The sequence below is a fragment of the Dreissena polymorpha genome, chromosome 16 (assembly GCF_020536995.1).
Source record: "Dreissena polymorpha isolate Duluth1 chromosome 16, UMN_Dpol_1.0, whole genome shotgun sequence".
NCBI lineage: Eukaryota > Metazoa > Mollusca > Bivalvia > Myida > Dreissenidae > Dreissena > Dreissena polymorpha.
The window spans coordinates 31,445,728-31,470,777 of record NC_068370.1 but is presented as its reverse complement, the minus strand read 5'-3'; the positions used below and the strand labels follow the sequence as shown (position 1 = coordinate 31,470,777).

Genomic DNA, 25,050 nt, shown 5'->3' with positions numbered 1-25,050 from the left:
CCTAAACACAGATTTCGAAACCTAAATGTGGACCCTAAGTTCAAGGTCACAGGTGTCAAAATTTGCATGCATATGTAAAGGCCTTGTCAGATACACATGCATACCAATAATGAAGGTTATATCTCAAAGGACATAGAAGTTATGAGCATTTTTCAAAACCTCAACGCAGATTTCGAAACCTAAACGCGGACCCTAACTTCAAGGTCAAGGTCACATGGGGTAAAAATATTTGTGCGTATGGAAAGGCCTTGTCCATATACACATGCATACCAAATATGAAGGTTATATCTCAATGGACATAGAAGCTATGAGCATTTTTCGAAACCTAAATGCAGATTTCGAAACCTAAACGCGGACCCTAAGTTCAAGGACACAGGGGTAAACATTTTTGTGCGTATGGAAAGGCCTTGTCCATATACACATGCATACCAAATATGAAGGTTATATCTCAAGGGACTTAGAAGTTATGAGCATTTTTCAAAACCTAAACGCAGATTTCGAAACCTAAACGCGGACCCTAAGTTCAAGGTCAAGGTCACAGGGGTAAAAAAATGTATGGTATGGAAAGGCCTGGTCCATCTACACATGCATACCAAATATGAAGGTTATATCACAAGGGACATAGAAGTTATGAGCATTTTTTGAAACCCAAACGCAAAGTTTGACGGAAAGACAGACAGACGGACAGTCCGATCACTATATGCCACCTTTTCTTCGAAAAGGGGGAATAAAAACAAATGCATATAGTAACTCATATAGTAACATTGATGAGAACCTGTTTGAGGTCACTGAGTGATGACACCAATTAAGTGATTTAACAAACATAAATACTAACAGAAATTAATTTTTTACGCAAATTTAAAAAGGAGTATAACAAATATACAGAACCAATGTAAATGATCACTTTAATTAATGTATTAAAATAATACAACAATCAATACAATAAATACAAACAATTAACAAGAAGCCATGCACAATACAGTAATGTGATAAAAAAGCATGAGGCACTAGTCATATTTACATTTGTATTTATAGCCCTTATAAACAAGTGAATTTCAATAAGATTGAATGCAACATAAGAATAGGTAAGAAAGAAAGGTTACCAATAAGACATATCAGGAAATTTGAATAAATATTTAAACCACAATCATTTCAAACTCAGCCTTGATATCATAACAACACAATGTTTTAATGTTCTGAATGAGCCTCAAGATGAATGGGTCAACAGTTCTCAAGTTTTCAAATGGTTTTACTTTAGCCATTAAGAAAACAAGTTTGTGCCCCCACATGGCATAGTTTCATATTCCGCTGAGATATCTTTGGGACAAAAGTTCTAACCATGGTTCAGGAAGATGGGGCGATCAATGTAACCTCTTGTGTTCACAAGATTTTTAAAGATCTGGCCTGCACACCTACTTTTTTATCAAAGAACCAGTTTCTAACTTTGCAGAAAAATCATACGGACAAATGTACAGACAAAGTATCATGAAGATAAGGCAATAAATGTGGCTTAAAAATATATACACAAGAAAAATTCTATGATAACCAATGCACACCCCATGATGGATAAAAGATGATAAAAAAATTCACCACAACAATGTTATGCTGTAGTGAGCTAAAATCATAAGCACTAAGCCATCTTAAATTATCACATTATATATTTACATGTTATACAATGAATACAATAAAAGTCTGACATCCATTGGAGAGGTGCATACCTTGAAAAACTTAAAATGGTCTATATGTTGCTTTTGTTTTTTTCCAAAACACAAACAAAAATCACAAAAAAATAAGATGAAAACTTAAATGTAAATGCATTTGTACCGCTCCTATTCATTCAGATAGGATAATATCCAGCAATATCTGAACTGTTTAGAATACGAGACAAATCAGACAATTGTCAGTGTTGAGGCACACCGTCTAGTGGCAAGAAGCGCGTGCAAATTAATCCCTAGCTTTCCATTATAGAATTACAAAATACAATCCCTGAACGCAGTCGCGTACAATAATGTTCAATATTGGCCAACATAGAAGGGCCAAACAATAAGACTAGGACAGCGCAAAGTTAATTAAGCTGGAATGCAGCAGTGTCTTAATCCTTTACCACTTAGATACATATTTTTACTCATTTGTAGTCCCTTAGAAAGTTAAAGAGAATTAAAGATCTTTCTTACTAGATTCAAGTTTAAAAGGCTTCATTTTCAACCCTTAGATACTGATCAGCAGCAAACAGCATACAACCTGAACAGACTGCGATTTATTTGCAGGCTGTTCTTGTTTTAAGCTGTTTGCACAAAGCCATTTTCACTTTGCTTCTGTGAGTGAAAGGTTTAACCAATTAAACTGGGCAGTTCTTGTTCCAAAACTGGTTCACTAGTTATCACTGCATTCCTATTCCATCTCTACTTGATCAGCTTGTCTCTGTAAAAGAACAAAGCAATCAACTAAATTTTTTAACTCACTAATGATTCTTAAACATCAAGCAATGTGCTAAAATACAACCCATCATGAAAACAATTTTTATCTGAATCTTTTAAGAATTAAAACAATACTGAATTTTAACTAGCCTCAATTAGACAGTTGACACTGTTCCAACACGTTGTTAATTGTTGTTTATTTTAGACACAGTTAAATTAAGTTATAAATTGTTTGTTTTTTTTGCCTTAGTACAAAAAGTTATCAAATGCTATTAATTTATCAAACTAATGTTCATTTTAAACATTTTATTTTGTCTATGACAACAATATCTTTTAATTCCTTACAACATTAAAAACAAGAGATGTGTTTGTCAGAAACACAATGCCCCCTAATGCGCCGCTATTTTTTTTTTACCTTTTACCTTGAAGGATGACCTTGACCTTTCACCACTCAAAATGTGCAGCTCCATGAGATACACATGCATGCCAAATATCAAGTTGCTATGTTTAATATTTCAAAAGTTATTGCAAAACTTTACTGTAAGGTTAAAGTTTTGGGACAGAATGACAGACAGAAAGACAGACAGACAGGCCAAAAACAATATACCCCTGATCATTCGATCTGGGGGCATAAAATGCCGTTCAATTTAAATACTTTCCAGGGGTGGCAAAATCTAAAACAAGAGCACCACATAATGGGTGCCACGCTCGGCTGCGAAAGCTTAGGTCAGTGACCTTGACCTTTGACCTAGTGACCCAAAATGGGTGTGGCGTGTAGAACTCATCAAGGTGCATCTACATATGAAGTTTCAAAGTTGTAGGTGGAAGCACTTTGATTTTAGAGCCAATGTAAAGGTTTTAGCACGACGCCGACGGACTTCAGACGTCAAGCAGGCTATGACAATATCTGGGGTTTTCTCCGAAAACAGCCTCGCTAAAAACTATACTTGTCCACGGACAACCATTTAGGAAATTGAACTTGTCCGTTGCAGAACTACACTTGTCCGTTAATGTTTATATAAATTATAAACGCATTTATTGATTAATGTAAAATAATGTGGAATAAATCAAAATGAGTATAATTTGCTTGTTTAGTTATTGTTGTATTTCCATGGTACATTCATTATAGCAGTATATTATAAACAATATAAAGACTTTTTCAAACTTTTAATCTTGCAAAGCTAGTGTTATTAAAACATGTGTTACACATAATTATACCGTAAAAAGTTGTGTATAAGGCGCACTTTTTTACCCCAAAATTTCATTTTAAAAACTTGATGCGTACTTTGGATGAAAAAAATCTTCATAAAAATTGGCATATGCATTTTGTGCAATTATCAGTTGGACCAACAGTGCCCCAATTCAGATTATTTTATTAGCAATTTCAAAATGCATGTTTATGTAAACAAGAGTAGATGCTGTTTATTATAAATACATGTTTTCTGCATGTTCATGTATAAACAAATTATTAAATACAAAATCAAATACTTTTGATGGAGTATTTTAAATACTCCCGCAAAAGTCTTTGATTTTGTATTTTACTCATCAGCTAAAAAAGTCATGAGTGAAATACTCTTTATCTAAAAAAAATTAGCTAGAGCTCTGATCGTAATCTTAACAAATTAAACTAGTCCAATATGTTGACCTCATCAGTTCCATCTTTACCGTTTAAGTCGTCTGAAATGACAAGGTACATGTAGACTGTGTTTTGAATATCTTTGTTTGATACTTTTATTTCCATCTGATTGTAAAAATAAAGTAACCAGTCTGTACACTGTCTAACAGTCTCCCATCTGATTGTAAAAATAAAGTAACCAGTCTGTACACTGTCTAACAGCCTCCCATCTGATTGTACAAATAAAGTAACCAGTCTGTACACTGTCTAACAGTCTCCCATCTGATTGTAAAAATAAAGTAACCAGTCTGTACACTGTCTAACAGTCGGGCCGAATGTTGAAAATGCAGCATACTCCCGGTCTCTTATAGAATAAGGGAGATCACTGCGCAGGAGAGTGCCCGTATTTTAGCTTGATTGCTCCGCAAATAGCACTGACAATGGAATCACGTGTCAACATCCGGTTTAGTAAAATTTAATTACAGCTTTGATACAATGTATTTTTTTTTATTCCTCGACCCGACTGGTTGTCCATGACAACTAAATTGAAAAAAATCAGTTGCCGAGCCAAGCAAATGTACGACTTGGGCAACTCGGACATTTGATTTAGCCACCCCTGCTTTCACGAGTTTGAAAATATGAGAAGAACTTTTGTAAAATCCTTATGAAAATGTTGCACCTTCGACCGAGGACCAAGCACCATCTATATAATCCCTTAAAGGCTAATAATGGAACTTTGCGCTTTGACAACTGTCTGAACCCATATGCATTAAGTGTTGTCGTCCCAGATTAGCCTGTGCAGTCTACACAGGCTTCTCATGGATGACATTTTTCACTTGTAGAACATTTTTGTGTTTATTTTAAAGGAAATCTCTTTTTAGCCAAAATCCACTTAAGGCGGAAAGTGCTGTCCCTGATTGGCCTATGCAGACTGCAGTGAGGATCAATTGTTCAAGGGACGATGACAAAGTTCTTACGGTCTGCGAACTTTCTTGCCATGGTCCTCTGCATTCGGGACAACGCTTTTCGGACTTCCCTCTGAACACTCTCTGCGCACAGTGAAAGTGCATCCTCGTCTCACACTCGCCATTCATGCATCTTGCGCCCTGAATGGAAACCATAGAGAAATATATGGTGCATGGGGTTAAGAAAAGAGCCATGCCCGTACCTGTAATCGCCATCCTTTTTGTGGATTCGGACTTGAGGAAAAAAGGCTTAGACTGAGAAAATTTAAGTTTTGTGACTGCTTAAAAAATTTAACAGAACTTCTGTAGGTTAATCAAGATAGACTAGCTGCATTTTAAAACTGATATTGTTAGGAAAAAGGTAAAGTTACAGCCATTTCATGTGGAACAAGAGATGTGTTTGTCAGAAACACAATAACCTTGACCTTTCACCACTCAAAATGTGCAGCTCCATGAGATACACATGCATGCCAAATATCAAGTGGCTATGTGAAGGGACATAAAAGTTATGAGCATTTTTCGAAACCTAAATGCAGTGTGACGGAAAGACAGTCAGACGGACGGACAGTCCAATCACTATATGCCCTCCTTCGGGGGCATAAAAATACATGTGTTTTCACAAATGAAAATTGGTTCATTGGTATTTCACTTCACTCACTTATGTCTCTGAAACCACTTTGCCCTTGCAAACTTCAAATTTCACCTAATGTGATTAATACCACCATTTATCACCATTCAAATACATCTTTGCTGAATAAATACATCAGCATTTAAAATTTATGTGAATTACAATTTCTAAATCAAGACCTTTTTTTTGAACAAGACTGGAGATATCAAGTTTCTTCATGAAACTTCAAGTCACAATGAAGATTAATTTAATTACATGTACAAAGACAAACTGCCTAGGTTTACTGATCTGTAAGCAACTGACCTGTATGCACAGTTTCTTGCACATGTTACATCTCACTGCAAAGTCCTCAAACATTTCAAATATGTACTGCTCCATTTCCATCACCCCTCGAATGCCGAGGTACATGCGGCCTTCTTTCGACTGAAATTCAAACCACAACAATGGATTTTTCTTCACAAAAGCAGTGGTGTGGGTTGAAAACCTCGTTACACATGAGAGAAAATAAGCATGCTACCAATTGTTCATAACAGTATGATAAAAATTCAATTGTAAAATAATAATCACTGATAAGAAAGAAACAAGAGGGCCATGATGGCCCTGAATCGCTCACCTGACTCATTAAGATCAGATGAAAACTATGACCTCTATTGTCTACACAATGTTTTTCTATGATTTGACCTAGTGACCTAGTTCCTGACTCTAGATGACCCAAATACAATCCCAATCCAGATTTCATCAAGATAAACATTCTGACAACAGTTCATAAATATTGGATGAAAACTGTGACCTCTATTGTCAACACAAGGTTTTTCTATTTATTTGACCTAGATTTTTACCCCAGATGACCCAAATACAATCCCACCCAGATTTCATCAAGAATTCTGACCAAATTTCATAAAGGTTGGATGAAAACTGTGATCTCTAATGTCTAAACAAGGTTTTTCTATTATTTGACCTAGTGACCTAGTTTTTGACCCCAGATGACCCAAATAAAATCCCAACCCAGATTTCATCAAGATAAACATTCTGACCAAATTTCATAAAGATTGGATGAAAACTGTGACCTCTATTGTCTACAGAAGGTTGTTCTATTATTTGACCTAGTGACCTTGTTTTTGACCCCAGATGACCCAAATACAATCCCAAACCGGATTTCATCAAGATAAACATTTTGACCAAATTTCATCAAGATTGGATGCAAACTGTGACCTCTACTGTCTACACAAACAAATTGTTGACGGACGGATGCACGTACACACGCAGGCACGCACAACGGACGCCGGACATCACACGATCACATAAGCTCACCGTGTCACTTCATGACAGGTGACCTAAAAATATGTGTCGGAGATAAACATGAACAGTTGTGGTTAAAATCCCATAGAAACAAGGGCTGTTTGTAAAACATGCATGCCCCCCTATATGGGCTTTAAGTTGTAGTAGCAGCCATTGTGTGAATACGTTTGTTGTCACTGTGAATGGTGGTGGTGGTGGTGGTTGTGGTGGTGGTGGTGTAGTAGTAGTAGTAATAGTAGTAGTAGTAGTAGTAGTAGTAGTAGTAGTAGTAGTAGTAGTAGTAGTAGTAGTAGTAGTAGTAGTAGTAGTAGTAGTGGTAGTAGTAGTAGTAGTAGTAGTAGTAGTGGTAAAAGTAGTAGTAGTAGTGGCAGTAGTAGTAGTAGAAGGTGGTGGTGGTGGTGGTGGTGGTGGTGGTGGTTGTGGTGGTGGTGGTGGTGATGGTGGTGGTGGTGGTGGTGGTGGTGGTAGTAGTAGTAGTACTAGTAGTAGTAGTAGTAGTAGTAATAGTAGCAGTAGCAGTAGCAGAAGCAGTAGCAGCATTACAAGACCAATACTTAAGAATGATCAAATGGGAAAAGGTAACCTAGCACTGGCAGTAAATATGGGGCTCATTTACAGGTCAGATTTGGAATCTCTGCTGTAAAATGAGATTTTGAATGAATTAAAGGGAGGCAATTCTGTAATAAAAAGAACATGCATAAACCGTAGTTGTTTCCCTTGTTTGAACCATGCTAAATCCTTACAAGTTTGGAAAGAATTGGATGAAAAATTTGGACTTTATTGCATAAACACCATTTTCTCAATTCAAGGGGAGGTAATTCTGTACTTCATGGACCAATAATGCTCATTTTTCTGTAGGGTTCGTGTCCTCATTGATATAAAGACACTGTGCAAATTTGGAAAGGCAAAAACGAATAAACATGCAAAGTTCAACGAGCTCCTGCGGCCATGTTTTTTGACGAATCAAATTTCTTTGAACAACTTTTTCAGGGGAGCCTTTAAAGGTCATCCCTGTGAAATTTTTTGAAAATCTGATGAGCGGTTTCTGACGAGAAGATTTTTTAAGGTTATGCGATCAAATTTTTTTTAACAATTCTTTTGTCCCATGACCTAGGGATGCTCCACATGAAATTTAGTTGAAATTGGCTCAAAGGTTTAGAAGAAGAAGATGTTTACAAATTGTTTACAGACAGACAGACGGTCGGACGGACGGACGCCGGACGCTGAGTGATCACAATAGCTCACCTCGAGCTATCGCTCAGGTGAGCTAAAAATAACACAATTCTCTCAAGTTAAACTGTCCAATAAACATAGCAAAACAACCTCCATGCCTGGATGCATAACAATCAAGTTATCATTTCTATAGCAAACATATTTTTCAGACCATTTAACAATAGAAAATAGAGAAATAACAATATTTTCACACTATTCTTGTTTATATTTTTCAGCCAATAAACTAAATATTCCTTCATATCAGAACTTAAGCATTGTAGATTGTCAAATAAACAATGAAAAATAATGCCTGCATTTTAAACACAGGTTTTAGGTTTATTGCTTTTGATTGTATCCATTAACATTATTTTTTGAGAACCAAATTCATAAAGAAAGCATAAAGACTATCAATGGAACAAACAGACACAATACACAGCTGAAAAATAATTGTTAAGCAAAAAAAAGTAATTTCATCAAGTTTAGGTAATCATAAGGAGATCTTGCTCTAAAATGAAGAATATAAGGAAAAAAAGGATGGACATCAAGTTTGATATATAAAAAAATGGGGAAATTCTTTTACTTCACTCCACACTCAACCAACCCAATGACATAAAGTGCAAGAATTTTAGCGCTTGCAATTTAATGGGTGGTGCTGTAGTCGAGTGGTAACACTCTGGTCTACCATTTCAGAGGTCCCCTGTTCAATTCCTGGCCGGGGCAATGGAAATTTCAGAAATGCTTGAAATGTTTCCCACCCAACTAGAGATGTACTTGTATGAAACCCAGGTAATTCTCGCGTGTATCGGTGCTATACACTGAGCACGTAAAAGAACCAAGAGATCTATTCGCAAAGAGCTAGGGTATCGCACTCTGATTCCTTGTATCTCAAAACTGTCCCTTCTGCTTGCTGTCTCTTCAGCAAAAACCAAAGGACCCCATTGAAAATAAGTGCTTGCACTTTCATGGGTTATCCTGACTGCAAGGTCAAAAGAAATACAAACATACAATAGGTGGATCAAGACTGTAACTATTCTGAACCTTTCCGATCCATTTTTCCCGCTCAAATCTGTCGAGCAGTTGATTGGCATCAGTCTTACTCATCTTCTTGGGTATTTTTTCAGATATTCCGAGGGCTTCTATTGACCCAATAGTTCCAGACTCGGATTTGACAAACTCTTCTAGCTGAAATATGAATGTTAACAATTGTGTCATTTGTCACTACTGTTAACTACATAATCTAAGGTATGCATACACATATGTAATATTATCTTTACTGAACATGTTCAGATCATAATACTATTCCAACAAATTTAATCACATTTAAGTTATTTAATCTCAAAATGTAAAGATTACTATCCACATATATCCCGACAAGTTTCATTGTTGCACATTTAAGAACTAAATTAACATAAACCATTTTTAAATGGTTTAAGTAAGGCCACATACTAGACCTTAACAAATCTCCAGTTTACCGATTTTAAATTGATTTAGCTGTCTTACATATGGTTATCAGTTGAACAATTAACAGTTAAAATCAGTGATGCTCAAATACCATTAATTGTGTTCAAAATGATGCATATAAAATCTAAATGTTAATTACACTTCTCATAGGTAGCAGAAATAGTTAAAAATAGCAACAAGAGGTTGCAACACAAATGAAAAGTACACATATTCTTTGCATTTGTGAAAACCTGCATATTTCAAGTTTCTTGTATCCCCCCCCCCCCCCCCCCTTGAATACAAACAAATGAAATAAAACACATAGTTCAAACCTTATCATTATTGTAAACATGTATATCTGCAGGTCTATTTTTATCCTAGAGCTAGAACCTTCAACCTGATATGGAATACATCCCCTCAGAAAATGTCTCTAACATGTTCCCACCCAAATTAAACTTACCCCTAGAAATTTCATCAAAACTTTAAAAACCAATGCATTAAACTTATCCAAAAACTATGTTTCATTTTTTATATGCAATACCACTTAACCATGTTGTTGATAGACCTTAAAACTTGCAAACACTGATCAACTCACTTAATTTGATATAATAAACAATATGATAACATACCAACATTTTGAAGAATTGCAACTCGTTTTCTGTATACTGGGAGGCAAGCAAGGTAATATTGCTTTCAACAGTATTAACCTGAAAGACAATCACATGGTAAAGCACATGATTTGAATATCACTTTAACTTTAACTTGTATAATCTTTTTAACAAGGGATTGAATGGATGCATTTTCAACCTATTGCCAAACATAATGAAATACATTCAGGAAGTAGTGTTTATATGCACATTTGATTGAAATCATAGGTCAGTGCGCTTTTTCACCAATTGGGAATTGGGCCAGGTCACTATGGATTCGGAAAAATCCCGCTATTAAGATGAAAATTGGGAAATAATTAGTGTTGTTGCTTTATCAAATGCTTCAAAATGGAAAAAAGCAAGTGTTTTAAATAATATATTTATTAACAATTAACTTGAATATGGATGGATGGGTGATAAACTAATTGTAAAAAAATCTTTAAAAAAAAAATATTATTAATGAAAAGACACAATGAATATTGTACATATATACAGACTTTTACCCAGGACCTTTAAGCACAGTGGCACAACTGTGCCTGAATTTCGAAATCAAGGGTACTCAGATGTGTGATCTAAAAAAAAATGTTCCCCTGGTCCTCAATTTTCATTCAGGGAACAACCACATTTCCAATTATTATTTGTGTGTGCTTGTTTAAAGCCGGCCGGGTTGATATTTCTCACAACAATTTGGTTATCTCAACTGACCAGAATTGATCAGTATTCGTCAGATACATTCTAAAGCTTAATTATTCCATACTGATTTTCACAAAAAATTGTGCCAAACAAGAGATGTGTTTGTCAGAAAAACAATTCCCCCTAATGCACCGCTTTTTTTTTACCTTTGACCTTGAAGGATGACCTTGACCTTTCACCACTCAAAATGTGCAGCTCCATGAGATACACATGCATGCCAAATATCAAGTTGCTATGTTCAATATTTCAAAAGTTATTGCAAAACTTTTCTATATTAAATTAAAAAAAAAATTACCTTGAAGGATGACCTTGACCTTTCACCACTCAAAATGTGCAGCTCCATGAGATACCCATGCATGCCAAATATCAAGTTGCTGTGTTCAATATTTCGAAAGTTATTGCAAAACTTTACTATATTAAAGTTTTAAATTTTTTACCTTGAAGGATGACCTTGACCTTTCACCACTCAAAATGTGCAGCTCCATGAGATACACATGCATGCCAAATATAAAGTTGCTATGTTCAATATTTCAAAAGTTATTGCAAAACTTTACTTTATTGAATTTTTAAATTTTTGACCTTTGACCTTGAAGGATGACCTTGACCTTTCACCACTCAAAATGTGCAGCTCCATGAGATACACATGCATGCCAAATATCAAGTTGCTATGTTTAATATTTCAAAAGTTTTGCAAAACTTTACTATATTGAAGTTTTAATTGTTTGCCCTTTGACCTTGAAGGATGACCTTGACCTTTCACCACTCAAAATGTGCAGCTTCATGGGATACACATGCATGCCAAATATCAAGTTGCTATGTTCAATATTTCAAAAGTTATTGCAAAACTTTAATATATTAAAGTTTTAAATTTTTGACCTTTGACTTTAAAGAATGACCTTGACCTTGACATTTCACCACTCAAAATGTGCAGCTCCATGAGATACACATGCTTGCCAAATATAAAGTTGCTATGTTAAAGATTTCAAAAGATATTGTAAAACTTTACTGTAATATTAAAGTTTTGGGACAGAATGACAGACAGACAGGCCAAAAAGCATCCAAAATATGAAACTTAATAATGCACATAACGAAATCCTCAAGACTATTAATAACCCGTGACATATACACACTTTCGGTCACGTGAGCGCCAATTTCACCTGATTTCCACTTTCGTGCTTTTCAACACAAACAAGAACTACTAGATCACAGGTGTTGAGCGCATGGCAAAGTCACTTAAACACTATCAATATGTCATAAAACAACATTTTTTTATCATTTTGACAAACAAAGTTCTGATATATTATATATATACAAGGTAGGTATCTCTTGACACAGGAAAATCACCTACATCAACAGTGTTTAAGTGACTTTGCCACGAGCCCAACACCTGTGCTCCCAGTATGTGCATTTATTTTCATTATTTGGCGAGTCCATGCCTCAAGCGAATCACGCGGTTTGACATGTGACCCACGCATGTTTAAATTTAAATCATTTCTGTCCATGGACAGAAATTGAAAAGCCCTATCGTTGTACTGGTTTTGGGCATTCCTTCACCGATTTTGACCAAATTTTTTGCACATCTGACATTAATACCATCACATTTTGACTCATAATCACTTTTGTGCGACACATAACAAAAATGGGAAAATATACCAACATCAACTCGGCTGGCTTTAAGAGAAAATAGAACCAATTGCAACATTGGTATATTCACCATTTTGGAAATGACCTCTGGGCTCCTTGGATTATGAAACAGTGCACCATTTTGACTGTGCACAAATAGCGTTTTGACTGTGCACCGTTTTGACAACACTTGGGAAATTAAGGTTTTTTGCTAACAAAAATGCTTTTAAATCGAAAATAGAAGTGTCTGTTAAATTATATTGGTAAGATTTAACTCGTAGAGCTTTAAAGATGAACTTAATCTTTAAATTATTTATTGGAAACCTCCAATTAGGAAATTTGACCCTTTACAAAATGTATTAGGAATTTTAGGCAGTCTTTAAGGAAAAATATCAGAGCCAAAAAACCCTTCTTTGCAAGGGTCTCTTTTTCTTCCCCTTAACCAAAAAGGCCTTTTCCCCTATAGAAATTTCTTTAAAATCATGCATTTTTCTCTAAATTACCAATCTACTTCAGTATTTTTCATTCCTCAAAGCCAGACAATTGTGTTTTTTTCCCAGAAAAAAGACTGTGGCCTTTCCCCAAAGTTGGTGTTTTGGCCCTGAATATATACTTTTTGAGATTGGGAATGTGGCCGAATTTCTGCCCCAACTTCGACCTAAAACACACTGTATTACCAGTCCATAATATCCGGTGCCGTTAGTTTCGTCCTTTCCTTTCTTAATCTCCAGTCCCAGCATGCTGATATTGCTGTTGATGGTGTGGCAGTAGTCTAGCAACAGCTGTGTTCTACTAGCCTCGTCGTAATCTGAAGTGTATTATTGGAATGGTTGGATAGTCCATACACAGCGTTTTTTCCACTTTTTTGGGATAGGTTCCAGGTCCTATTGGATTGGGAAAAATTGCAACCTGTTTTGACTTAATTGGGAAATTAGTTTTATTGTTGTTTTGCTAACAAATGCTTCAAAATTGAGTATAAAAGTGTTTTCAAATTTCAAAAGTATAATTACTAAGGCTCAACTTAAAAGGCTGTTGGAAACTAAATGTTGAGAATTTCATTTATTTATACCTTTTTTGGAAATTGTTGGGTCCCATTTTAGAAAAGAGCTGTCTCCAAACGATGATATATGCCCTCGAAAAATGCTGTGTAAGTTATGTAAGACAGCTAAACAACAGAACACATTTGAGTAATTTTTTGTGTGCATATGGAAAGGCCTTGTCCGTATACACATGCATACCAAATATGAAGGTAACATCTGAAGCGACATAGAAGTTATGAGCATTTTTTGAAACCTAAATGCATAGTGTGACGGACAGACAGACAGCGAACAGACAGACAGACAGACAGACAGACAGACAGACAGACAGACAGACAGACAGACAGACAGACAGACAGACAGACAGACAGACAGACAGACAGACAGACAGACAGACAGACAGACAGACAGACAGACAGACAGACAGACAGACAGACAGACAGACAGACAGACAGACAGACAGACAGACAGACAGACAGACAGACAGACAGACAGACAGACAGACAGACAGACTGTCAGTGCGATCACTATATGCCCTCCTTTGGGGGAACAAAAAAATTGACTTCTAGTGTTTAAAAAGTTTGTCTTTAATTTTAACATGTGATAAGTTTGTAACACCCACTGTCAGTTTCAAACTCTGCAAAGATATCATTGGAACACATGTTTTGATCAAGTTTCTTAAAATGTGTAATTGTCTCTAAAGAAATCATGACATAAGGTAAATGTTGATGACACTGTCACACACGACTTTTGTGAGGTGATAACAAAAGTTCACTATGAATATGATGTGTGTTAGCTAAAAACTATTTACATTTTAGGTATTATTTGCCTATGGTAATCATAGGGAAAGTTGCAACTTTTAATTGGGACGTGCTCTGTGAAAAGGGGGTTTAATGCATGTGCGTTGTGTCGTCCCACAGGCTTATAAGGGAGGACACTTTCTGCTTTCTGCCAAAACTAGATTTTTGCAAAGAGATTTCCTTTAGACAGAAAATATCATAAAAGTGGAAAGAATAGTCCATGATTAGCCTGTGCACAGGCTAATCTGGGACGACATTTTACACACATGCATTAAACCCTCTTTTCTAGAGCACGGCTCAGTTCCATGTTGTATTACCCCCATATTTTTCACAGGACAGCTTTAGTAGGTTGAAGACTTCTGTCCCATTCATCACACCTCTAGTCATGAACGCCTGAATGAACATGTGGTGGCTGCTCTTCAGTTTCTGCATTGTGTGCTAGTAAATGAAAACAAGTGGTTCAAGTTGTTTAACCCTTTCCCACTCAGATGGCAAGTGAAAATTGCCATGTGCAAACAGCATAAAACCAGAACAGCCTCTAAGTAACTCGCAGTCTGTTAGGGTTTTATGCTGTTTGCTGCTCACCAGTATCTAAGGTTTGAAAATGAAGCCTTTAAAACTTGAATATAGTAAGAAAGGACTTTATTTAAATGTTACTTTGTAAAGCACAACAAATGCTTCAAAATACGTATCTTAGTGGTAAAGGGTTAACACAATTTTGGGATTACAGGGCATATACTCAAAAGTGGAAAACAGACAAAGTGCCAAAATTGTGCCAAAACCTTGCCACAGCCAAAATTCCTTCATTAACATAGTAAGGTTACTTTGAGTATGATCAATACCGGTATCTCTTTGTCTGATTTAAAACAATAGAATTATCAACTCCCAGTCTTACATTTTCATGATAAATTTTGCATTAAATATACTGAATGAATGAGATGCATGAGTAGACAAGAATTCTATTGTTGATTAAGTCATAGATTTAGTTTTAAAATAGTTATGAAATTAAATCAAGTTATAAGACATTAACCGGGCCCTCGTTTGACCATTTTTTGGGGCCAAAATTCCGCACCATTAATTCCCCCATAAAAATAGTATTCTTCTTTTCCCCTATTTCAGCTATAATTCCCACTTCCAATTTTTTTTTTTTATTTCTACTTTTACTTTTATGCCTATGTTGCCAGCTGGTATGGTGCTTTTTACCTTTGTTCAAATGTATATTTATGTAAATCACAATAAAATATAGCAATTTTAAGAGTTGAATGTTTGGTGAAAAGATCTTCTAAAATTCCCCTTTTCGCCCCAAACTACGCGAAATTCCCCCCTCTAAGGGCCCCGGCCCGAATCTCTAAAGTGTAGCAAGGGCCCTGCCATTATTCTGTATTATTAAATAGTTATTATATATGTTATTATGCTTAGTTATCGGCAATGAGCCTTTGTTTTACACTGTGTCCGAACCACTAGGTGGACTGTGGAGTAATGAAGTAGCAATACTACCAACTGACCAACCATCTAAAACGTGATCTGAGAATAGCGATCACTCGTCGACAACTGTCACTTTGGCCTTTTCCCTTGATTGACCACTGTTCTCAGTTTTGACAGTTATCAGACTGCATTTCCAAGTTTACACATTTGAGTTAACCAATGATATCAAACGTGTTTTCATTGTTTTAACTTAAAATGTATAGATTAATTTTGTAAGAGAACTTGAATGACAGATAAACATGCGTATGTGATGGGGTAACATGATGACTGATGTTCGACAGTACTAATTGATTGTGAAGATAAAGACAAAACTAAACTCTAGTCTTGTTGCAATAATTCAACTATCAGCTTTATCAAAGGGTTGCTGAGAGTTGCAATGCGGCATCTATCCGAATACACACTACGCATGTATTTAACAACCTGATAAAGATCATAAAACCCGGCATAGGTGCGAGTGTGCTAGACAATGGCTTCATTCAATAATGAATGACGGGGAAAACAACATCTGTTGAACGATTAAACGATGTGTGAACAAGTGTATTCTGTCAATTAGAATAAAAATTGATACTTTGATTGTTTATGAAAATAAATTGATAAGTGTCTATATAACAATAATGGATTCGTTGATGATGATGCTGATGCTGATGATAATGCTGATGATTATGATGTTACATCGATGATAATTAAGATGAATATTATTATTATGATGATGTAATTGAGTTATTAATAACATTAACAACTTGTGTGCAGTAAATAATGTATTATGTAATTACAGTATAGCAAATTAATGTATTGTGTTGCGAAGACGTATCTATCTATCTATATATACTGCTAGTCGCCAACAATTAGCATAACAAGCAGGAGCGGGTCAGTGCTAGGAAATTAAGGAAGAAGTGTATAGGAGATAAAAAGTAATACATTATGTATTTATGAGACATAGAAACAAAGGTGATAGTGTAAGTTAAAAGAAGAAATATACAGATAAAAGGTTAAAAACAGTCAACCTGCTTAGACATATGCATTCCTTATTGTTTAAACTTTCAAATTATCCAAATATATGTAATAGGAATTATTTTATAGTTTGTTTTATTTTCACAGCCATTCTATACTCTTGTATCTTTTCTTCTCATTTCGACGATGATATACCTGAAGCAAAAGACAAGAGAATCTTTTTTTTCAAATGGATTAATCCTCAATGAAGACAATATATTACTTTAATAAACAATATTCCATAGTTTAACATTGTTTCGACCCATATATTTTCAACTATTTATTCAAATAAAAAATAGGCCTGAAAATGCCTGGTGCTTGGACCGAATGAGCCTGAAATTGGGGCCGAATAAGCCTGAAAAAACCGGGGCCGAAAGAGCTTGGGTCCGAATAAGCCGACACCCGCGAAATTGTATGTCAATGTGCTTTTTTACACATGGCATATAAACTTACATTCAATTATTATATACGTTTAGTTGATCGATTGTTTTCGTTTTTGAGTTTATCAATTGCGTATTTAATGAATTAACTTACAATTGATTTTGTGTCATCTATGGTTTTGATTTTAAGAAAGTTGTTTACTTTCGGTTTATTTTCCGCCAAATGCACGTACTCTCTAGAAAGAAATCATAATCTACTTTCGTTTCGAGAATAACAGTCTATTCTACATATGTTTGCAAAAGATAATGTTATAAATATTTTAAAACGTAAAATATTGAAAACGTTTTGTTACAGCTTATTAAGATTAAAAATTACTGTATGTAAACAAATAACGAGATTAATTTCAACATGGCTGACATAATCCACGTGAAAGCCTTATCCGCATGGAAATCGGTTGATTTTAGTCACTTAAAAACTTCAAAATCTGATTTTGATGGTATCATAAGTTTTGAAGAACTCACTGATTATGAAATTATCAAGAACAATGACATTGGTGGCAAGAAGGTATAACTTTTCACCACGGTTTTGTATCGCCCCCAACGTTTCGTACCATTAAACTTTACTAGTCTAAACAGTAAACTAGTGACAATGAGTGACATCAACCTAGCAGTATGTAACTAAAGTTCTTCTGGAATGCTCTGAGCATTTTTGGGGTACATACGTACAGCTCAGCATTCTTCCTGATTAAGCCAACAGTCTTCACGAATAAGTTTTTGGAGCAGTTGACATTCGGACCAGTAAGAGAAAAAAAATCACCAGACCGAATTACTTTTTACTGGACCGATACAGTTATGGGATTAACAAATTTATTCTATATCTAGATCTACTAATATGATATTACATTTAACTGCAGATAACAACTTGTTTATTGACATGACCTTATGAAATAAATATTAAATAATTGTAGATTGTTCAGTAGTCTATTCTCTACAAAGAACGCTACCTATGGTACAAAAAAGCACAGTATTTAACCCAGAAAAGTTTGGAACATTTTTAAGGGTCAAACGTATCACAATAAAATGTTCAATGTATCATAATTTAATGAATACAGACAAGATTAATACTTTAAAAGTGGCATTTATTTAAGGCATTACGAAACACGTGTTATTCTGTTCGTTTAACCTTTTAATTCAAAATGACTAGAGCGTTCGATATACATGAGACGTTATTGCGCAAATCCGATGCGCGCAAGTCGTTATCGTCCGGAAAGTTTACTTTCAGTTTAGAGCTGCCGTGATCAGTTACATGTTCGTGTTTTATTATGCCCCCCTTCAAAGAAGAGGGGGTATATTGTTTTGCACATGTCGGTCGGTTGGTCGGTCCGTCCACCAGATGGTTTGCGGATGTTAACTCAAGAACGCTTAGGCCTAGGATCATGAAACTTCATGGGTACATTGATCATGACTGGCAGATGACCCCTATTGATTTTCAGGTCACTAGGTCAAAGGTCAAGGTCACAGTGACTCGAAATAGTAAAATGGTTTCCTGATGATAAATCAAGAATGCTTAGGCCTTGGATCATGAAACTTCATAGGTACATTGATCATGACTCGCAGATGACCCCTATTGATTTTCAGGTCACTAGGTCAAAGGTCAAGGTCACAGTGACTGGAAACAGTAAAATGGTTTCCTGATGATGGTCATTGGTCAAGGTCACAGTGACTGGAAACAGTAAAATGGTTTCCTGATGATAACTCAAGAATAATTCGGCCTAGAATCATGAAACTTCATAGGTGCATTGATCATGACTGGCAGATGATCCCTTTTGATTTTCAGGTCACTAGGTCAAAGGTCAAGGTCACAGTGACAAAAAACGTATTCACACAATGGCTGCCACTACAACTGACAGCCCATATGGGGGGCATGCATGTTTTACAAACAGCCCTTGTTTTTATTGTTTTCTTTGTATTTCATTACTGAATATGAACATTTCATTACAAGATTTGGACATTCATTTACATCCAAAATTGACTGGACCATCGGACCAGTGATCTGTAATTTTCTACTGGACCATAAGTAATTTTGGTGGACCTGGTCTTCGGTCCAGTGTTGAATTGACGATTCAATCTATCTTACAGAGGTTCCGTAGAAAGTCGGTGTATTACGATTGGTTGATTAGACACAAGATCTATCTCATTGGGGATTGCAGATAATGGATAGCGTATTGTTGAGTTCAGAATACTCTGCTTTTTTCATTGCAAAAACTTTCATGAACTGTTGACGTGTTTGAAACTTTGGATAACTATCAATATTATGCGAGCACACCAGATCATGTCAGTTGGTTTAATTTGCGCATTAGTGAGATGTATATGATATGTTTGTGTTTATTTATGCCAGAAAATAGTTTATGTTGCTAATATTACCGATTAAAGTAACACAAAGATTCTGGGCGAGAGACTTGACATGACATACATGTAATGCTGTAACCAGTTGCAACTCTGAGCGACCCGGAGGGTCAATAGCTGGGAGTTGGATTATTGCAACTATATGTAAATTATTAAGACAAATTTATGTGCCATTCTGTTATTCCCACTTTCAAGTTAACTTGTAAACTCAGGGGTTGGCTTAGGGTCAAATTTTAGGGAGAAGTCACTTCTCTCTTGACTGGCATTTAAGGAAAAGTGATCAAAAATAAAAGAGAATTCATGATTTTTTGGGTATATCTTATTGTTGTATGTAAATAGAAGATCAGATGTTTTTGAAAATCATAAATTAATACAAACACCATTACCATATTGTTTTATTTTTCATGACTTATGGATAGGCCTTGGGCTGAAAAGTGCTTCTATGATCTATTTTTAGTTTCAAGTTTTCAGAAAGAACATTCTTGTGCAAAGGTAAAACGTGAAAGATAAATTCATTGCATTAACTCTTGTTTCCACAACCAGACAGGCATCAAATTTTCTAGGCAAAGTATAAAACACCAACAAACTTAACCCAGTGCTCCAGCTAGGAAAAATGGAAGGGCGTCCTGCCCTGCCCTTCCGAAGCCCCGGCCTGCCCTTCCGAGGTCTGGCCCTGCCCTTTTACTTGTTTTGATAAATTAAAAAATGTATAATTTTGTGTAAAGAGACTTTCTGGCTCTATACCATACAAAAGATTATGTGTTAGTAGCACAAATATGAGTTAATATTTTCAGACAGACATACAAACACATTCTGTTTACTACAATGTATGAATAAATATAATTATAGAAATTGTAAAAATCAAAGCACAAGATGTCATTGTATTATAAATAGCTTGTAAGTTAATAAAGAATTAGATTGCTTTTGTACAAATGTAATAAGACTATACAAAAAGAGAGAAAAAAGATAGGCATGGCATAAGTGTACTTTGATTGTATATTTAGTAGTACAGTAACATATTTTTGTAACAATGAATGATATTGCCATGTCCTCTTAATATGTCCTTTCACGATTGACTACTATTGTTTTAATAATAATGGAAATAATATATTCTAGCATTTATTGATAATATAAAAATTAATATTCAACAGGGAACATCTCGGATATGACCACACTCTTGACAAAATACTACGCGCTCTAAAAGGGCCCTTTTAGCAAAAAAGCCCACCTGCCCTTTTCAAATCCTAGTTGAAGCACTGTCAATTCGTACATGAAATAAGAGAATAATCTTTAAAAGCTGATGTCACTGTTTGCTAGTAATATTTTTAATTATTAGTGTATTTAAATATGCTTTAACTTAATTATAGAGAAAGAAAACGAAAAGTGGAGAGATTGCAGAGAATGATGTGTTGCTGGAATCAAGCAAAGGCAAGAAGATGAAAAAGGGAAAGAAAGCAAAGATGTCACAAGACTCGGACATAGTTGAAGAAAATGGCAGTGATGGGAATCTGGAAGAGAAGCCAAATATTGCTAGAGAGGAGGAAGAAGAACTGATGATGAAGGAAATGTTGAAATTGCACAAAAAACGAAAGGAGAAGCAAGTAAGCTTAATTACAAGGGGCATTATGAAGAAATACCCATGAACAAATCCAATACTTGTGTATTGTTTTTGCTCGCAATAATCAGTGAAATACCAATTAACTGAATGAACTGATGGTTTGTGCATGTTTTTTTATTGTTAATTAAGTAATTATTTGTACACATTGCTAATACACTATTTTCAGACATGTTTGATTCACCCTGTGCATCTAAGGAGTCAAACAATTTTACTTTTGCCAAGTAGGTAATTAAATATTGCTCATCTGTCAATTCTAAGATTGGATTCTATAAAGTTAAGTAAGCAAAAAATGAATTTCTTCGAAATCCAGGTTAACATCTATTTTCAGAAAAAGAAAAGGAAACAGAAAGCAGACAGCGGCAAAACAATGTCTGAAAAGGGAACAGAAGAATCTATCAATTCAAAAATGCTTACAAATAAAAATGTTAAGAAACAAAAAAACATGCATGACTCAAAAACATTGAACGTTACTGGTGAACAACCTACAGTAGGAACTGTTGTAAAAACTGCAGACACAAATGTTGATAACATTGCTCAGATTATGGTAGAAAATGTAAACAAAGAAAAAGACATTGAAAAACTTAAAATGAAGAAAAAGCTTGAATTGAAAAAGAAGAGGAAGGAAAAACAAGAGTTGAAAAAGAAACAAAAAAAGGAGACACAGAAAAAGATGGTTGAAGAAAAGAAGACAGAAAAGAAGAGTCAGCCCCAAATAAAGAAACAAAAGCTGCAAAACAGTTCTGCAGAGACTTGTGTGATTGATGAATCACTTGAAGGTAGGTCCAAAAATGTTGAAGATTATGAATGAAAATGACATAGTGATTTTTGTACTTAACTTGACATATTTATGCATCCAAACAACACTGATGGGGTTGCAGTGCTTTCCACAGGCCATTTAACGGTCCCTCACCGGGGCGCTTAAATTTCGATCAGAGTATTTTGGCTGTTATTGCAACTAGCCATTCTTAAGATCAAAGCAATATCGACTTTGCCGAAAATTTTGGAAGCCGATTTACAATCCTGTCAACTACATCTAAAGCTTTACCCAACTAAAGCCCGCTTAAGGGCGGTTTGACGCTGTATTGGAAGATCTATATTGGCCAATGAGAGCGTACGCTTTGTATAAGGGACAGCACTCGTAGGCAGGCACTACCTACAGTTAAATCATGCAGACGACTCGTGACGAACATGTAATTGCCACAGAAATCTTGGCTTAGAAGACTGATGATCCTCGTGGAAGTTATGCATTTCATTAATATTACTCTCAAAACATTTACTTGACTCGTACAGTGTTTAAACAAATTATCGTTGAATTCATTTCGCAACTGTTCATGTTTTCTTCAAGTCTCAAATAAGCATAATTAAATTTGTAATCCAAAACCCACTTCTGAATGTAAATGTTAACTCTACGTTAACAGATTCTTGCTTCAAATAAACAGTGATAATTTATTTTGTGTTGACCCTTTGTCTCAATAAAAAGGGCGCTAAAATTATGCAGCATGTACAACATCGCGTTATGTGCATAGAGAACGTGGGTGTTTTGAGGGTTGTAACTTGTATTATCAAGCACACACCACGTCAAGCGATTTACGCATGTTCAGTGGCAATATTTCATCAAATAAATAAATTGTCACTTATACTGAATTTTTTTTTGGTACTTGAGAAAAATGGCAACCTTTGTTGTAAAAGAAATTATTGAGCACTTTTATCGTCAATATTTACCAGAAAGTGCTCTTACAAATGGGATTATCGGGTAATGAATAGAAACTTAAAAAGTACTAAGTATGCAGTAATAGAGTCGGGTTGATACGGATGTATTGGGGAATTGTTCGAGTCGGGATTTTACTTTCTTAGCAGGAAAGTTTTAAAACAATCATATAAATATGTCTATAAATGACTTTATAGCTGAGGGTTTTCTTGAAGAGTCATAGCGCACCAAATGACGTCTTTTGACACTGTTTTTCTTAGAGTTATAACGCACCACAGAACGTCAATTGACACATAAAAAAAATCAACGTCGGGAGGGAACACCGAAGTCTACCCTATAAGCCCCGGGGCGTGTGAAAAATTCCTGTGGAAAGCACTGGGTTGGTACACATACTTGATATATATTTGAATACGAACAACACTGCTTGAGAACACATGTTCATTTATATTGTTATTTTGTTTACATCAATCCCTCCTAAAATAAATTATAATCATGCTGTCTTTGCTGATTCAGAATGATCATTTCCGTCCCAAAAAAGAAAAATGATGAAGAGACAAAAATGATATTTTAATTATTTTAATTTTATTATGATAAATTAAAGGATCATCCAAGGCTAATCAGGGATGACACTTTCCTCCTCAAGTGGATTTTCGCTTGAAGAGACATCCCTTAAATGAAAAAAATGCATAAAAGTGACACTATATGCATGCATTAAGCCCAGTTTTTTCAGAGCACGGCTCAAATAAATGTATTGATTATGGCCCCTGACTGATGCAGGGATGGAGAGTTGGCAGGAGCTGTTCGTGCCCAGACAGGTGATGTGGGCCCTTCGAGATCAGGGGTTCAAGGAGCCCACCCCCATACAGGCACAGATCTTGCCCTCCGCAATAAGGGATCAGATGGACATCGTCGGGGCAGCTGAGACGGTGAGGGTTCATTTGTTGTTTTTGTGAATATTATGTGGCATTACTGAGATGGTGGAGTTTCATGTCTTGTTTGTAGCTGGGGTATTCACAGTTTGTCATGTATTTTGGTTATACATTTTGCATTATGTGGCGACAGTGGCGTTGCTGAGACGGTGAGATTTTGTGTGTTTTTTTGTAGCTGGGATATTCACAATGTAACATGTTTTTTGGAATATTATGTGGCATTACTAGGTTAGATTTCTTTGCACCTGAACATCAGTTCTGTTTGGTGCTCACTGTTTTTAACAAATAAATATGTCAATGATTTCTCCGGCTAATCATTTTCCTTAGCCGAATTTGTCTAGTATGGCAAACATTTGGTCATTTTTGCTTTTTCCTTGGTTTTTATGAAAAAAAGCCTTTAGCCAAATAGAATTTTTTTTAGCTTAATGTATTGATTTGTAATAATTGGCTAATAAGGCATTTGGCAGAGTGATGCATGTTGTATTAACATCTGAGGTCACAAGGGCACGAAGTATTAAAATTTAAACATTTCTTTGGCAATTGCAAATACTGACTTATTAGCTGCAAACAGGGTTCATACATGTCTTGCAAACATATCTTGTAAAATTAAGTGTTTTGTTATATCCTTATCCAGTTTACAGATATTTGATTAATTAAAATTAATTTAATTGATCAAATCTTGGTGTTTAGCCTGCATAAACTTAGATTACATAGTAATTTTATGATACAGTGTTCACTATTAAGATGACTCTTTGCTTGAGTATTTTGAACCCTACAAATTCTTATGAATTTTTATGTCCCCCACGACTATATGTGGGGGACATAAAAATTGTTTTTGCCCTGTCTGTTGGTTGGTTTGTTGGTTTGTGTGTTTGTTTGTGCAAACTTTAACATTTGCAAGAAATTTTGCAATATTGAAGATAGCAACTTCATATTTGGCATGCATGTGTATCTCATAGAGCTGCACATTTTGAGTGGTGAAAGGTCAAGGTCATTCTTCAAGGTCAAAGGTCAAATATATGGGTCAAAATCTCTAATTTAATGTACACTTTTGCAGTATTGAAGATAGCAGCTTGATATTTGGCATGCATGTGTATCTCATAGAGCTGCACATTTTGAGTGGTGAAAGGTCAAGGTCAGCCTTCGAGGTCAAAGGTC

General features: G+C 35.4%; 2 protein-coding genes across 4 annotated transcripts in view; one reads left to right on the top strand and one right to left on the bottom strand.

Moving 5' to 3' along the window:
- Nucleotides 1–888: 888 nt before the first annotated feature.
- LOC127862772 (non-structural maintenance of chromosomes element 1 homolog) lies at nucleotides 889–17,462 on the bottom strand. Of its 3 annotated transcripts, XM_052402039.1 has the most exons (9): nucleotides 17,386–17,442; nucleotides 16,971–17,007; nucleotides 14,694–14,814; nucleotides 13,217–13,347; nucleotides 10,206–10,283; nucleotides 9,175–9,318; nucleotides 5,929–6,048; nucleotides 5,010–5,138; nucleotides 889–2,421 (listed from the first exon to the last, which is right to left on the bottom strand). In XM_052402039.1, the coding sequence occupies exons 1-9, from the start codon at nucleotides 17,400–17,402 to the stop codon at nucleotides 2,392–2,394; spliced, it is 807 nt and encodes a 268-aa protein (XP_052257999.1). In that variant the 5' UTR covers nucleotides 17,403–17,442; the 3' UTR covers nucleotides 889–2,391. The 3 variants fall into 3 exon arrangements, with proteins under 3 accessions (XP_052257999.1, XP_052258001.1, XP_052258000.1); XM_052402041.1 differs by lacking the exon at nucleotides 16,971–17,007 and having other exon boundaries at nucleotides 17,386–17,462; XM_052402040.1 differs by lacking the exon at nucleotides 17,386–17,442 and having other exon boundaries at nucleotides 16,866–17,007.
- A 147-nt stretch (nucleotides 17,463–17,609) lies between these two features.
- The window catches only part of LOC127862765 (ATP-dependent RNA helicase DDX24-like), a 34,829-nt gene continuing 27,388 nt past the window's right edge, over nucleotides 17,610–25,050 (top strand). The window contains exons 1-4 of the mRNA XM_052402019.1: nucleotides 17,610–17,796; nucleotides 21,005–21,238; nucleotides 21,584–22,031; nucleotides 23,741–23,889. Of these exons, the coding sequence (XP_052257979.1) occupies nucleotides 17,641–17,796; nucleotides 21,005–21,238; nucleotides 21,584–22,031; nucleotides 23,741–23,889 (987 nt within the window). The 5' untranslated portion in view covers nucleotides 17,610–17,640. The remainder of the gene's footprint in view (nucleotides 17,797–21,004; nucleotides 21,239–21,583; nucleotides 22,032–23,740; nucleotides 23,890–25,050) is intronic.

Excerpts from the sequence above, each read along its gene's own strand:
- LOC127862772 (XM_052402039.1), bottom strand. Across the intron at positions 10,284-13,216 it reads GCACCGGATATTATGGACTG|GTTAATACTGTTGAAAGCAA; the intron begins GTAATACAGTGT and ends ATTGTCTTTCAG. Across the intron at positions 9,319-10,205 it reads TGCAATTCTTCAAAATGTTG|CTAGAAGAGTTTGTCAAATC; the intron begins GTATGTTATCAT and ends TTCATATTTCAG.